The 13,880-nt window shown below is 39.7% G+C and overlaps 1 protein-coding gene across 1 annotated transcript; it reads left to right on the plus strand.

Annotated features, from left to right (window-relative positions):
- Nucleotides 1-5,058: 5,058 nt before the first annotated feature.
- LOC106594406 (zinc finger protein with KRAB and SCAN domains 7-like) lies at nt 5,059-12,941 on the plus strand. The gene is made up of 4 exons (XM_045690597.1): nt 5,059-5,632; nt 6,042-6,139; nt 6,271-6,448; nt 11,978-12,941. Exons 1-4 carry the CDS (start codon nt 5,284-5,286, stop codon nt 12,604-12,606), a joined length of 1,254 nt encoding a protein of 417 aa, XP_045546553.1. The 5' UTR covers nt 5,059-5,283; the 3' UTR covers nt 12,607-12,941.
- Nucleotides 12,942-13,880: the final 939 nt, after the last annotated feature.

Genomic DNA, 13,880 nt, shown 5'->3' on the forward strand with positions numbered 1-13,880 from the left:
AACAGAGTATGTTTATCATCAGTGGATATTTATCTAACAGAGTGTGTTTATCATCAGTGATGGATATTTATCTAACAGAGTGTGTTTATCATCGGTGGATATTTATCTAACAGAGTGTGTTTATCATCAGTGATGGATATTTATCTAACAGAGTGTGTTTATCATCAGTGTGGATATTTATCTAACAGAGTGTGTTTATCATCAGTGGATATTTATCTAACAGAGTGTGTTTATCATCAGTGATGGATATTTATCTAACAGAGTGTGTTTATCATCAGTGATGGATATTTATCTAACAGAGTGTGTTTATCATCAGTGATGGATATTTATCTAACAGAGTGTGTTTATCATCAGTGGATATTTATCTAACAGAGTGTGTTTATCATCAGTGGATATTTATCTAACATAGTGTGTTTATCATCAGTGATGGATATTTATCTAACAGAGTGTGTTTATCATCAGTGATGGATATTTATCTAACAGAGTGTGTTTATCATCAGTGATGGATATTTATCTAACAGAGTGTGTTTATCATCAGTGGATATTTATCTAACAGAGTGTGTATATCATCAGTGGATATTTATCTAACAGAGTGTGTTTATCATCAGTGATGGATATTTATCTAACAGAGTGTGTTTATCATCAGTGATGGATATTTATCTAACAGAGTGTGTTTATCATCAGTGAATATTTATCTAACAGAGTGTTTTTATCATCAGTGGATATTTATCTAACAGTGTGTTTATCATCAGTGATGGATATTTATCTAACAGAGTGTGTTTATCATCAGTGATGGATATTTATCTAACAGAGTGTGTTTATCATCAGTGATGGATATTTATCTAACAGAGTGTGTTTATCATCAGTGTGATATTTATCTAACAGAGTGTGTTTATCATCAGTGGATATTTATCTAACAGAGTGTGTTTATCATCAGTGATGGATATTTATCTAACAGAGTGTGTTTATCATCAGTGATGGATATATCTAACAGAGTATGTTTATCATCAGTGGATATTTATCTAACAGAGTGTGTTTATCATCAGTGATGGATATTTATCTAACAGAGTGTGTTTATCATCAGTGGATATTTATCTAACAGAGTGTGTTTATCATCAGTGATGGATATTTATCTAACAGAGTATGTTTATCATCAGTGGATATTTATCTAACAGAGTGTGTTTATCATCAGTGGATATTTATCTAACAGAGTGTGTTTATCATCAGTGATGGATATTTATCTAACAGAGTGTGTTTATCATCAGTGATGGATATTTATCTAACAGAGTGTGTTTATCATCAGTGGATATTTATCTAACAGAGTGTGTTTATCATCAGTGATGGATATTTATCTAACAGAGTGTGTTTATCATCAGTGATGGATATTTATCTAACAGAGTGTGTTTATCATCAGTGATGGATATTTATCTAACAGAGTGTGTTTATCATCAGTGGATATTTATCTAACAGAGTGTGTTTATCATCAGTGGATATTTATCTAACATAGTGTGTTTATCATCAGTGATGGATATTTATCTAACAGAGTGTGTTTATCATCAGTGATGGATATTTATCTAACAGAGTGTGTTTATCATCAGTGATGGATATTTATCTAACAGAGTGTGTTAATCATCATTGGATATTTATCTAACAGAGTGTGTTTATCATCAGTGATGGATATTTATCTAACAGTGTGTTTATCATCAGTGATGGATATTTATCTAACAGAGTGTGTTTATCATCAGTGGATATTTATCTAACAGAGTGTGTTTATCATCAGTGATGGATATTTATCTAACAGAGTGTGTTTATCATCAGTGGATATTTATCTAACAGAGTGTGTTTATCATCAGTGATGGATATTTATCTAACAGAGTGTGTTTATCATCAGTGATGGATATTTATCTAACAGAGTGTGTTTATCATCAGTGATGGATACTTATCTAACAGAGTGTGTTTATCATCAGAGATGGATATTTATCTAACAGAGTGTGTTTATCATCAGTGATGGATATTTATCTAACAGAGTGTGTTTATCATCAGTGATGGATATTTGTCTAACAGTGTGTTTATCATCAGTGATGGATATTTATCTAACAGAGTGTGTTTATCATCAGTGGATATTTATCTAACAGAGTGGGTTTATCATCAGTGATGGATATTTATCTAACAGAGTGTGTTTATCATCAGTGGATATTTATCTAACAGAGTGTGTTTATCATCAGTGGATATTTATCTAACAGAGTGTGTTTATCATCAGTGATGGATATTTATCTAACAGAGTGTGTTTATCATCCAGTGATGGATATTTATCTAACAGAGTGTGTTCATCATCAGTGATGGATATTTATCTTGTCTTTAGTGTGAAGAAAGAACAGATTGAAATGTTTTACAATCCTTTTCTAACAGTAATAGACGTATTTATTTAATTTAAGTGTCAAAATAACAAATATAATGTTGTACAATCCTGTGCTAAGAGTAATAGATGTATTTATTTTATTTAAGTGTCGTACACCAATTGGTGCCCGGCTTAGAAGACACAATATCAAGTGTGTGTGTGTGTGTGTGTGTGTGTGTGTGTGTGTGTGTGTGTGTGTGTGTGTGTGTGTGTGTGTGTGTGTGTGTGTGTGTGTGTGTGTGTGTGTGTGTGTGTGTGTGTGTGTGTGTGTGTGTGTGTGTGTGTGTGTGTGTGTGTGTGTGTGTGTGTGTGTGTTTCTTTGTGTATGTGCATGAGTTTAGGTGTTGATCATTCCACTCAGAGATGAACTTAAATAGTGTAGATCAGTGATAATACTGACAGCTAGGTACAGTCAAGACCCCCTTTTTGATTGGCAATTGTAAGATGAGGTATGGACAGCATAAATATGTCTGTAACTCTTGCCCAGGGCTGTGAGCAGACCTTTTGGGGGGCCATATAAGGGTAGGCAACAACACATCTGCCACGCGTATCCTCAACACAGGAGCCCCTCAGGGGTGCGTCCTTAGTCTCCTCTTGTACTGTAATCACTGGTGCCAAGCTTCCTGCCATCCAGGACCTATATACTAGGCGGTGTCAGAGGAAGGACCAAAAAATTGTCAAAGAATCCAGTCACCCAAGTCATAGACTGTTCTCTCTGCCACTATCATGTATCCTACCATGACTATATCCAGCCCAACTCCATGTGTTTCCACTATCATGTATCCTACCATGACTATATCCAACCCAACTCCATGGGTTGCCACTATCATGTATCCTACCATGACTATATCCAACCCTACTCCATGTGTTACCACTATCATGTATCCTACCATGACTATATCCAACCCTACTCCATGTGTTTCCACTATCATGTATCCTACCATGGCTATATCCAACCCTACTCCATGTGTTTCCACTATCATGTATCCTACCATGACTATATCCAACCCTACTCCATGTGTTGCCACTATCATGTATCCTACCAGGACTATATCCAACCCAACTCCATGTGTTTCCACTATCATGTATCCTACCATGATTATATCCAACCCTACTCCATGTGTTGCCACTATCATGTATCCTACCATGACTATATCCAACCCTACTCCATGTGTTGCCACTATCATGTATCCTACCATGACTATATCCAACCCTACTCCATGTGTTTCCACTATCATGTATCCTACTTGGCTGAAGCTTTGATCCAGTGGAAGAAGTATTGAGGAGCAGGGAGGTTAAAGGTCACTTCAGGATATCAGTAAAGACTTAAATCTTTTTTTTTACCTAATTCTGTGTTTGTTTTTTTCTCTAATTCCGTTTTCTCCGTTTAGTTTTCTGTTTTTCTCTCTAAATCACACTGTTAATAGAAAAACAACAACATTGGATGTTCTAAGTCCTCAACAATACTTAAACCACATCAGGAGACCACTTTTGAAGTCTGAGAAAAATCTAAGACATTTTCATTTTGGGATGTAGATTCCCTTTAATTCAAGTGGCACCAGCAAGAGCCTTGCTTGGTTAGTGGTGTCTCTGTAGCACACATGTGATTGCAGAGTTTGCTGAACAAATCACAACTGGATTGATGCAAATAATCATGATATCATTCTGCCAGGTAGGCATAGACTACTTTTTAGTTAACATTTAATTGACAAGGTTTTGGGAAAGCTTTTCTATCAACCAGAAGATGGTTGTCATAAGCATCATCACTAATAGGGCTCCCGAGTGGCGCAGCGGTCTAAGGCACTGCATCTCAGTGCTAGAAGTGTCACTACAGACCCTGGTTTGATCCTGGGCTGTATCACAACCGGCCGTGATTGGGAGTCCCATAGGGCAGCACAGCATTGGGGTTTGGCCGGGGTAGGCCGTCAATGTAAATAAGAATTTGTTCTTAACTGACTTGACTAGTTAAATAAAGGTTAAATAAAAATAAAATAAATAAAAACAGCTGCTCATAGTGGTAGACAAGTGCACACACTCAGACGGGCATTTCTGGGCTGTTTCCTATTCAGAAAGTTGAAGGAAAATACAAATCACTTGAATTTAACAACGACTTGCAGTGGGTTCAGTATAACTATGAGAAAAAATGAATACAAATTATACCACCACCCAAAAGGGCACTTTAGAGACAGGAAGGGTAAAGGGTCATGTGTTCTACACAGGTAGAGCCCTATCTGTCCATGTAGCCTTATGCAAAGTGGGCACTGCTTCATGTGGTAACACCTACACTCACATAAATAGTCCATATGCCACTGGGTGAGAGAAGTTTTCATTGTATTTGGGCAGCATTATGTGATGTGTTATTATGTGTTGTTTGCGATGAGCCTTGATCAATTTAGCTAGGAATATGCCACCCTCTTCAATCTGTCACCTAATCCTGCCTAATGGGCAGGTCAGCCCTGGAGGAAACTATTGGCTGTAAGAAGTAAGAGAAAACATAACATCTGGTTGTTTTTAAATTACTACTTATGACATTGCTTGCCAGAATAAACATTATATTGGAGATTTTTTTCCAATCTGTGTTGCTCACTCCAGTCAGCAGATGGCGATGTGAGTATTTCAGGTGATGCTTCTTGCGTGACGTATAATCTAGTGGACAGGAGGCTTCTTCAACAGCGACAAAAGGCTTCTGATTCAACCATCGCAGTGGTTTGCTAGCGAACATAAAACTGAAACATTGAAGCTCTTTAGACCAATCTTGTGTATATTACTCTTAGTGTTTTAAACATAATTCTCTTTACCTTTCTACTAGTTCATTTATACGTAATTTGCTTGTTAAATTAGCAAATGTGTTAAATTGATACAGCACTAGTCTAATCTCCCGGAGCATGAGCTCACTAAACTTTACGGAGAAAGAAGCTCTAATGAAAGAAGAGGTAGAAGCTTTCAGAATGAAAAAGGAGGAAGAGGCGGCTGTCACATTGAAAGAAGAGGATGATATTACAGTGAAAGAGGAAGATGGGAAAGAGGTTGTCAGAGTGGATGAGGAGGAGGTAGAATCTTTCAGAATCAAAAAGGAGGAAGGTGCCATAACAATACAAGAAGAGAATGTAGTGAAAGAAGAGGAAGAACCTTTTGGAGTAAAACAGGAAGAAGAGGCTATCTCAATAAAAGAGGAGGAGGACGACGTTTTGGGAGTGAAAAAGGAGGAGGAGGCTGAATATCAGATTACCACCAGTGAGTACTGTATTAAAAACGGGGGCACTATGTAGTTATTGAAACAATGTATTGTTTTAAAGGGGCATTCTACATCAGTTCTACACTTGAATATGTTGTTCAGTACTGTAGGAATTGTTTAAGGGGCAAACTGCCATTGGTACATATGTTTTTGGGACTTCGATGTATTGAATTCTCATTCTCCATGTAGTCTTCATTAAAGTTCACCTCATCTAATATAACAGGCTTTTAAAATTGGGGCATAATTTCTACTTAAAATATCAAAGGGACGTAAATGACCCTTTACATTTGCAACACAAACAATATTTTACAAAATCACGATGAAAGTGGCCATTTTAGACATTCATGCCTCTTGATTGCAATAGACGGTCATAAGTTTACCATCTGTTTGCTGTTCTCATCTACACAGGAGAGAGACATGACTATTGTCGATCCTCTGGGAAGCCTCAACAACATCCTGATGCTGACGAGGCAGAGAAGAGTCTCTCCAGATCAGAACACCAGATGGTACAGCTTGGTCTGGTCTAGCATACAGCTTGCTCTATCGGGGTCTGGGCTGGGTTTCTGTAAAGCACTTTATGACAACAGTGACATCAGCATCCATAATGATATGTGTGTCCCCTCTTTATGGTTACCAGGACAACGCTAACCCTTCCTCCCTCCCGGAGTCCCTGTGTCGTGCCTCTCCCGGTAGCACCTTACTGCTGGGTATGAAGAGGGTGTCTGTGCTGCTGGTGGACTGCAGGAAAACAACGGGGCTGAGTGGAACTGTGAGAGGAGGAGAAGAGAAGAAAGGATCAGATTTGACTCATCAAAGTAAGTGCTGTAGTTTAGTTTGAACAAATGAAATAGTGGTGGTGGTTGTTCCCAGTAGGGCTGTCCCCAACTAATACAAATACAGCTTTGAAGACTCTTGGCATTCTCTCAACCAGCTTCACCTGGAATGCTTTTCCAACAGTCTTCAAATTTGTGGAGGCCAGGTCATCTGATGCAGCACTCCATCACTCTCCTTCTTGGTCAAATAGCCCTAACACAGCCTGGAGGTGTGTTGGTTCATTGTCCTGTTGAAAAACAAATGATAGTCCCACTAAGCGCAAACCAGACATGATGGTGTATCGCTGCTGAATGCTTTAGGAGCCATGCTGTTTATGTGCGCCTTGAATTCTAAATAAATAAAAAAAGAATGTCACCAGAAAAGCACCCCCAAACCATCACACCTCTTCCTCCATGATTCACGGTGGGAACCACACATGCAGAGATCATCCGTTCACCTACTCTCCGTCTCACAAAGACACAGCGGTTGGAACCAAAAATCTCAAATTTGGACTCATCAGACCAAAGGACAAATTTCCAGCTGTCTAATGTCCATTGCTCGTGTTTCTTGGCCCAAGCAAGTCTCTTCTTCTTGTTGGTGTCCTTTAGTAGTGGTTTCTTTGCAGCAATTCAATCATGAACGCCTGATTCACGCAGTCGCCTCTGAACAGTTGATGTTGAGATGTGTCTGTTACTGGAATTCTGTGAAGCATTTATTTGGGCTGCAATCTGAAGGGGGCGTTAACGCTAATGAACTTGTCCTCTGCAGCAGGGATAACTGGGTCTTCCTTTCCTGTGGCGGTCCTCATGTGAGCCAGTTTCATCATAGTGCTTGAAGTTTTTGTGACTGAAGTTCTTGAGATTTTCTGGATTGCCTGACCTTCATGTCATCAAGTAATGATGAACTGTTGTTTCTCTTTGCTTATTTGTGCTGTTCTTGCCATTATATGGACTTGGTCTTTTGCCAAATATCTTCTGTATACCAACTCTACCTTGTAACTGATTGGCTCAAATGCATTAAGAAGGAAAGAAATTCCACCAATTAACTTTTAACAAGGCACACCTGTTAATTGAAATGCATTCCAGGTGACTACCTCATGAAGCAGGTTGAGAGAATGCCAAGAGTGTGCAAAGCTGTCATCAAGGCAAAGGGTGGCTACTTTGAAGAATCTCAAATATAAAATATATTTTGATTTGTTTAACACTTTTTTGATACCTATATTATTCCGTATGTGTTATTTCATAGTTGATAGTCTTCACACCTTTCATAGTCTTCACACCTGTTGATTGAAATGCATTCCAGGGGAAAATGACCGATAGGGCTGCCATGCTTCTAGCTCTTAGGAAACTTTGCACTATTTATTTTTTATGTGTTATTTCTTACATTATTTGGCCAGAATGTTTGGGGTGTTGTTACATACAGCCGGGATGAACTTTTGGATATCAGAGCGGCGGTAACTCACCAGCATTATGACCAAGAATTTGACTTTCCTGAATCAGATCCTTTGTTCGAACCCCGCAATTGAACTGATTCCAGAGGCTGTCCCAAAAAAAGGCCGGCGGAAAAGAGGTTCTTAGAGTGGGCTTCTAGTCTGACTCAGGAGGCACGCACACCACTCACTGCTTCCGAGTGAACATCGCAAATGTTCAGTCTCTGGATAATAAAGTTGATGAGCTCAGGGTGAGGATTTCCTTCCAGAGAGACATTGGGGATTATAGCATAATCTGTTTCACGGAAACATGGCTCTCTCGGGATATACTGTCTTAGTCCGTACAGCCAGTTAGGTTCTCAGTTCATCACACAGACCGGAATAAATATCTCTCCAGGAAGAAGGGCAGCATTGTATGTTTCATGATTAACTACGCATGGTGTGATTGTGATAATATACAGGAACTCAAGTCCTTTTGTTCACCCGACCTAGAATACCTCAATCAAATGCTGACCCTATTACCTCCCAAGAGAATTCTCTTCGGTTGTAGTCACAGCCCTGTATATTCCCCCTCAAGCCGATACCACAACGGTCCTCAGAGTACTTCACTGGACTTTATGCAAACTGGAAACCACATTTATTGTAGCTGGAGATTTTAACAATGCAAATTTGAGAAAAATTCTTCCGAAGTTCTATCAACACATTGACTGTAGTACTTGCGCTGCTTAAACACTCGCTCCTAACGTCACTCCCAACTTCCGTGATGCCTACGACTCAATTTTGCTCCTCCCTTCCAATAGGCAGAAACTCAAACGGGAAGTACCCATGCTAAGGACTATTCAACGCTGGTCTGACCAATCGGAATCCATACTTCAAGATTTTGTTCACGCGGACTGGGATATGTTCCGAGAATAACATCAACTCAGTCACCGAATCAATGTATTTGTCTATCAGGAAGTGTATAGGAGATGTACCCACTGTGACTATTAAAACCTACCCTAACCAGAAACCATGGATAGATGGCAGCATTCGCGCTAAACTGAAAGCGCAGACCATCACATTTAACCAGTAAGACATTTAAGCATGTTAACCCTTGCAAAACTGCCGGCCCAGACGGCGTCCCAAGCCGTATACGCAGACCAGCTGGCTGAAGTGTTTATGAATATATTCAATCTGTCCCTATCCCAGTCTGTTGTCCCCACCTGCTTCAATATGTCCACCATTGTTCCCGTACCCAAGAAAGCAAAGGTAACTATTGTCCTGTAGCGTTCTGTCATCATGAACTGCTTTGAGAGACTAGTCAAGGTTCACATCACCTCTACCAGACACCCTACAGCCACTTCAATTTACTTACCACCCAAATAGATCCACAGATGATGCAATCGCCATCCCACTGCACTATCCCATCTGGACAAGAGGAATACCTATGTGAGAATGCTGTTCATTGACTGTAGCTTAGCATTCAACACCATAGTACCCTTCGCCCCCAGGTGGTGAAGGTAGGAAACATCACCTCCACTCCGCTGACCCTCAACACTGGGCCCCACAAGGATGCTTTCTCAGCCCCCTCCTGTACTCCCTGTTCACCCATGACTGCGTAGTCACGCACGCCTCCTACTCAATCATCAAGTTTGCAGACGACACAACAGTAGTGGGCTTGATTACCAACAATGACGAGACAGCCTACAGGGAGGAGCTGAGGGACCTGGGAGTGTGGTGCCAGGAAATTAACCTCACACCCAAAGTCAACAAAACAAAGGAGCTGATCGTGGACTTCAGGAAACAGTAGAGAGAGGGAGCACACCCCTATCCACATCGATGGGACCACAGTGGAGAAGGTGTAAAGCTTCAAGTTCCTCAGCATACACATCACTGACAAACTGAAATGGTCCACCCACACAGACAGTGTGGTGAAGAAGGCACAACAGCACCTTAAACCCTCACAAATCTTTACAGATGCACAATTGAGAGCATCCTGTAAGGCTGTATCACCGCCTGGTACGGCAACTGCACCCCCCGCAACCGCAGGGCTCTCCAGAGGGTGATGCGGTCTGCCCAACGCATCACCGAAGGGAAACTACCTGCCCTCCAGGACACCTACAGCACCCGATGTCACAGGAAGGCCAAAAAGATCATCGAAGACAACCACCTGAGCCACTGCCTGTTCAACCCGCTCTCATCCAGAAGGTGAGGTCAGTACAGGTGCATCAAAGCTGGGACCGAGAGACTGAAAAACAGCTTCTATCTCAAGGCCATCAGACTGTTAAATAGCCATCACTAGCATCTTAGAGGCTGCTGCCCTATGTACATAGACTTGAAATCACTGGCCACTTTAATAATGGAACACTAGTCACTTGAATAATGTTAACATATCTGGCATTACTCATCTCATATGTATATACTGTATTCTATTCTATTCTACTGTATCTGTCTTTGCATTACTCATCTCATATGTATATACTGTATTCTATACTATTATATTGTATCTTAGTCTATGCCGCTCTGATATTGCTCGTCCAAATATTTATATATTATTAATTCCATTCCTTTACTTTAGATTTGTGTGCATTGTTGTGAAATTGTTAGATATTACTTGTTAGTCATTACTGCACTGCTACACCCGCAATAACATCTGCTAAACACGTGTATGTGACCAATTAACATTTGATTTGATTTTACCTCATGAAGCTGTTTGAGAGAATGCCAAGAGTGTGCAAAGCTGTCATCAAGGCAAAGGGTGGCTACATTGAAGAATCTCAAATATAAAATATATAGTTGGCTATACTTTTTTGGTTACTACATGATTCCATGTGTTATTTCATAGTTTTGATGTCTTTGTAGAACATTAATGTAGAAAATAGTAAAAATGAAGAAAAACCTTGGAATGAGTAGGTGTGTCCAAACTTTTGTCTGGTACTATGTACTGAACAAAAGTATAAACGCAACATATACAATTTTCAACGAGTTACAGTTCATATAAGGAAATAAATTAATTTGGCCCTAATCTATGGGCTTCACATTACTGGGCAGGGGTGCAGCCATTGTTGTGAATGGGAGGTCATAAGCCCACTGACTTGGAAGACAGGCCTACCCGCTGGGGAGCCAAGCCCAGCCCAGACAATGAAGCTGTCCGGGTGGCAGGTCTAAGACAATGTGGAGGTCCTGGACTGGCGTGGTTATACGTGGTCTGTGGTTGTGAAGCCGGTTGGGTGCCAAATTCTCTATACTGAATTGAATGTTAATTTCTCTACCATAAGCTGCCTAAGCTTATGGTAGAGAAATAAACATTACATTCTCTGGCAACTGCTCCAGTGGATATTCCTGCAGTCAGCATGCCAAATGCACGCTCCCTCTGAGACGTCTGTGGCATTGTTTAGATTGGCCTTTTTATTGGCTCCAGCGCAAGGTGCACCTGTGTAATGATCATACTGTTTAATCAGGTTCTTGAAATGCCTCACCTGTCAGGTGAATGGATTATCTTGGCAAAGGAGAAATGTTAACTAACAGGGGTGTAAACAAATTTGTACACCATATTTGAGATAAACAAGCTTTCATGCTTCATGGAAATATTCGGGGATATTTTATTTCAGGTCATGAAACATGGGACCAACACTTTACATATTTATATTTTTAATCTTTCCAAAATATTTCACATCCTTTTTTACTTTACTCAAAATATCGTGACATTAATGACAGTATATATATATTTTTTTAATTGGTTAAATTCCCCATATTTTAGGTTTAAGGAAGTGTGTAGGTCGCATTCTGTATCATACAGCTATGAAGGTTATATATTTACAACCACCTGCTTGATAGGAATCCAGCGATGTCTGTGTCTTGTGCCATAGAACTGTCTAGTGTTTTGTGTTCTGACTTATGAAACAGAAATAAAAATAAGTAATGTAAACCTATCAGTAATTACCAGGATGCTCTACAACATTTGTTTTAAAATCACACAAAGATTGTTTTAAATTATGAAATGTTTGAAAACTGGCCTCAGGTTATTGAGGGATCTAATTTAGATTAAACCTCATAGCAAGGCAGTTTTATCATGTGGAGATTTCATTCAGGTCTCTCTTTAAATAAACACTGTCTTTGGCAGGAGGAAAACCAAACTTGGAACTGGAGATGTCCAAACCAGCAAGACGACACCTCTGCTCCCAGATTGGAAAGAGTTTTACGAAGTTAGGAAGCCTGAAAAGACATGCGAGGACACAAACAGGAGAGAAGCCATACAATTGCTCTCAGTGTGGAAAGAGCTTTAACAAGTTAGGAAACATGAAATCTCATGAGCGAATACACACAGGGGAGAAGCCTTACCACTGCTCCCAGTGTGGAACTAGGTTTACCAAGTTAGGAAGCCTGAAAAGACATCAGAGGACACACACGGGGTCGAAGCCACACCATTGCGCCCAGTGTGGAAAGAGTTTTAACCAGTTAGGAAACATGAAATCTCATGAGCGAATACACACAGGGGAGAAGCCTTTCCATTGCTCTCAGTGTGGAAAGAGCTTTAGCCAGTTAGGAAGCCTGAAAGCCCATGGGCGAATCCACACAGGGGAGAAACCTTACCACTGTTCCCAGTGTGGAAAGCGTTTTAACCGGTTAGGAAAGCTGAAAGAACACATGAGACTGCACACAGGGGAGAAGCCTTACAAATGCTCAGACTGTGGGAAGACATATTACTCATCACAGTCACTTAAAAGTCATGTGAAAATCCACACAGGATAGAATAATTACTTCTCCTAGTGTGTAAATTTATATTTCACATCACATTGACTTAATTACTTCTCCTAGTGTGTAAATTGATATTTCACTTCACATTGACTTAATTACTTCTCCTAGTGTGTAAATTGATATTTCACTTCACATTGACTTAAAATTCATCAGAGAACTTGCACAGTGCTCCGTTGTCTTATATTGTTGACTGATAATGTGTTTACCTGTTTTTACCATATGAAATGTAATTATACAAAGAATATTCAAACATATATGTGTATGTTTTTATTAGAAAACATGAATTGAATATGGAGTATGTCAGTTTGAATATAAAGTAGGTCAGATTCCTTCTGTTTTAAATGGTCCTTTTTTAAACTCTGTGTGTGTGTTTATCTGGGTATGTCATTCCTCCAGCACTACAGATAATCAAGATAGATAATACAGTGATATTTGGATGTGACGCATTTGCTCCATTGTTTACATTTGCATTGTTGGCCCACTGATGATTTAATGAAATGAAAATGTTCACTGACTCTCCCACGGATTGCTGTTTATCATTGTCTCAATGAAGAGTTCCTCGTTCCACTTTCCTGGGGGCATTTACAAGCCTCCCACTGGTTGAATAAACGTTTCTGCGTCATTTCAACAAAATAAATCCATGTCATGATGTTAGATCAATGTAGAATGGATTTGTAAAAAAACAACATAAGGTGCTTTTTTTTTTTATTCACTAAACTTGCAACGTAAATCCAGTGACAGGTGACATTTTGTGTTGTTTTCATGTTGAATTCCCTTTAGTTGACAACTCAAAGAAATGTAAATAGAAACTAGATGTTGAACTGACGTGTGTGCCGTGTGATGGTTTGAATAAGCAGCAGGTGTTGGATCAATATCCACCTTAGTAGCTAAGTTTCCATGCAATTTGCGACAGATTTTCATGAAGATATTCTAAAAATCTGCATAAAACAATATACGCATTTTCCCACCAGAAATGTTTGCATTAAACAGACTTATTGCGGAAAAAAGGCTTTGCGTGACAAATACATAGCTTTTGCTGTTAAATTCCCATGTACCGAATGAAAAATACAAGTTAAATGGGTTTCCATCACATTTTCAACTCTACTGATGGTTTTAAAAGCTGTTGAGTTATATAGAAAACGTGCTCTTGTCCTGTGCACTGTAGCCAGCAGCTCACAGATACAGTGCTGGGAGGCTACCTACATGATGAGATTATTATGGATAAGAGCGCAACATTTTTTTTTTGGTCAAATGGCAGCCAAGCATCG

This window comes from Salmo salar, chromosome ssa12 (assembly GCF_905237065.1).
Source record: "Salmo salar chromosome ssa12, Ssal_v3.1, whole genome shotgun sequence".
NCBI classification, from domain to species: domain Eukaryota; kingdom Metazoa; phylum Chordata; class Actinopteri; order Salmoniformes; family Salmonidae; genus Salmo; species Salmo salar.

Excerpts from the sequence above, each read along its gene's own strand:
- LOC106594406 (XM_045690597.1), top strand. The coding sequence starts at position 5,284 with ATGAGCTCACTAAACTTTACGGAGAAAGAAGCTCTAATGAAAGAAGAG. Across the intron at positions 6,140-6,270 it reads CCAGATCAGAACACCAGATG|GACAACGCTAACCCTTCCTC; the intron begins GTACAGCTTGGT and ends TATGGTTACCAG. Across the intron at positions 6,449-11,977 it reads ATCAGATTTGACTCATCAAA|GAGGAAAACCAAACTTGGAA; the intron begins GTAAGTGCTGTA and ends TGTCTTTGGCAG.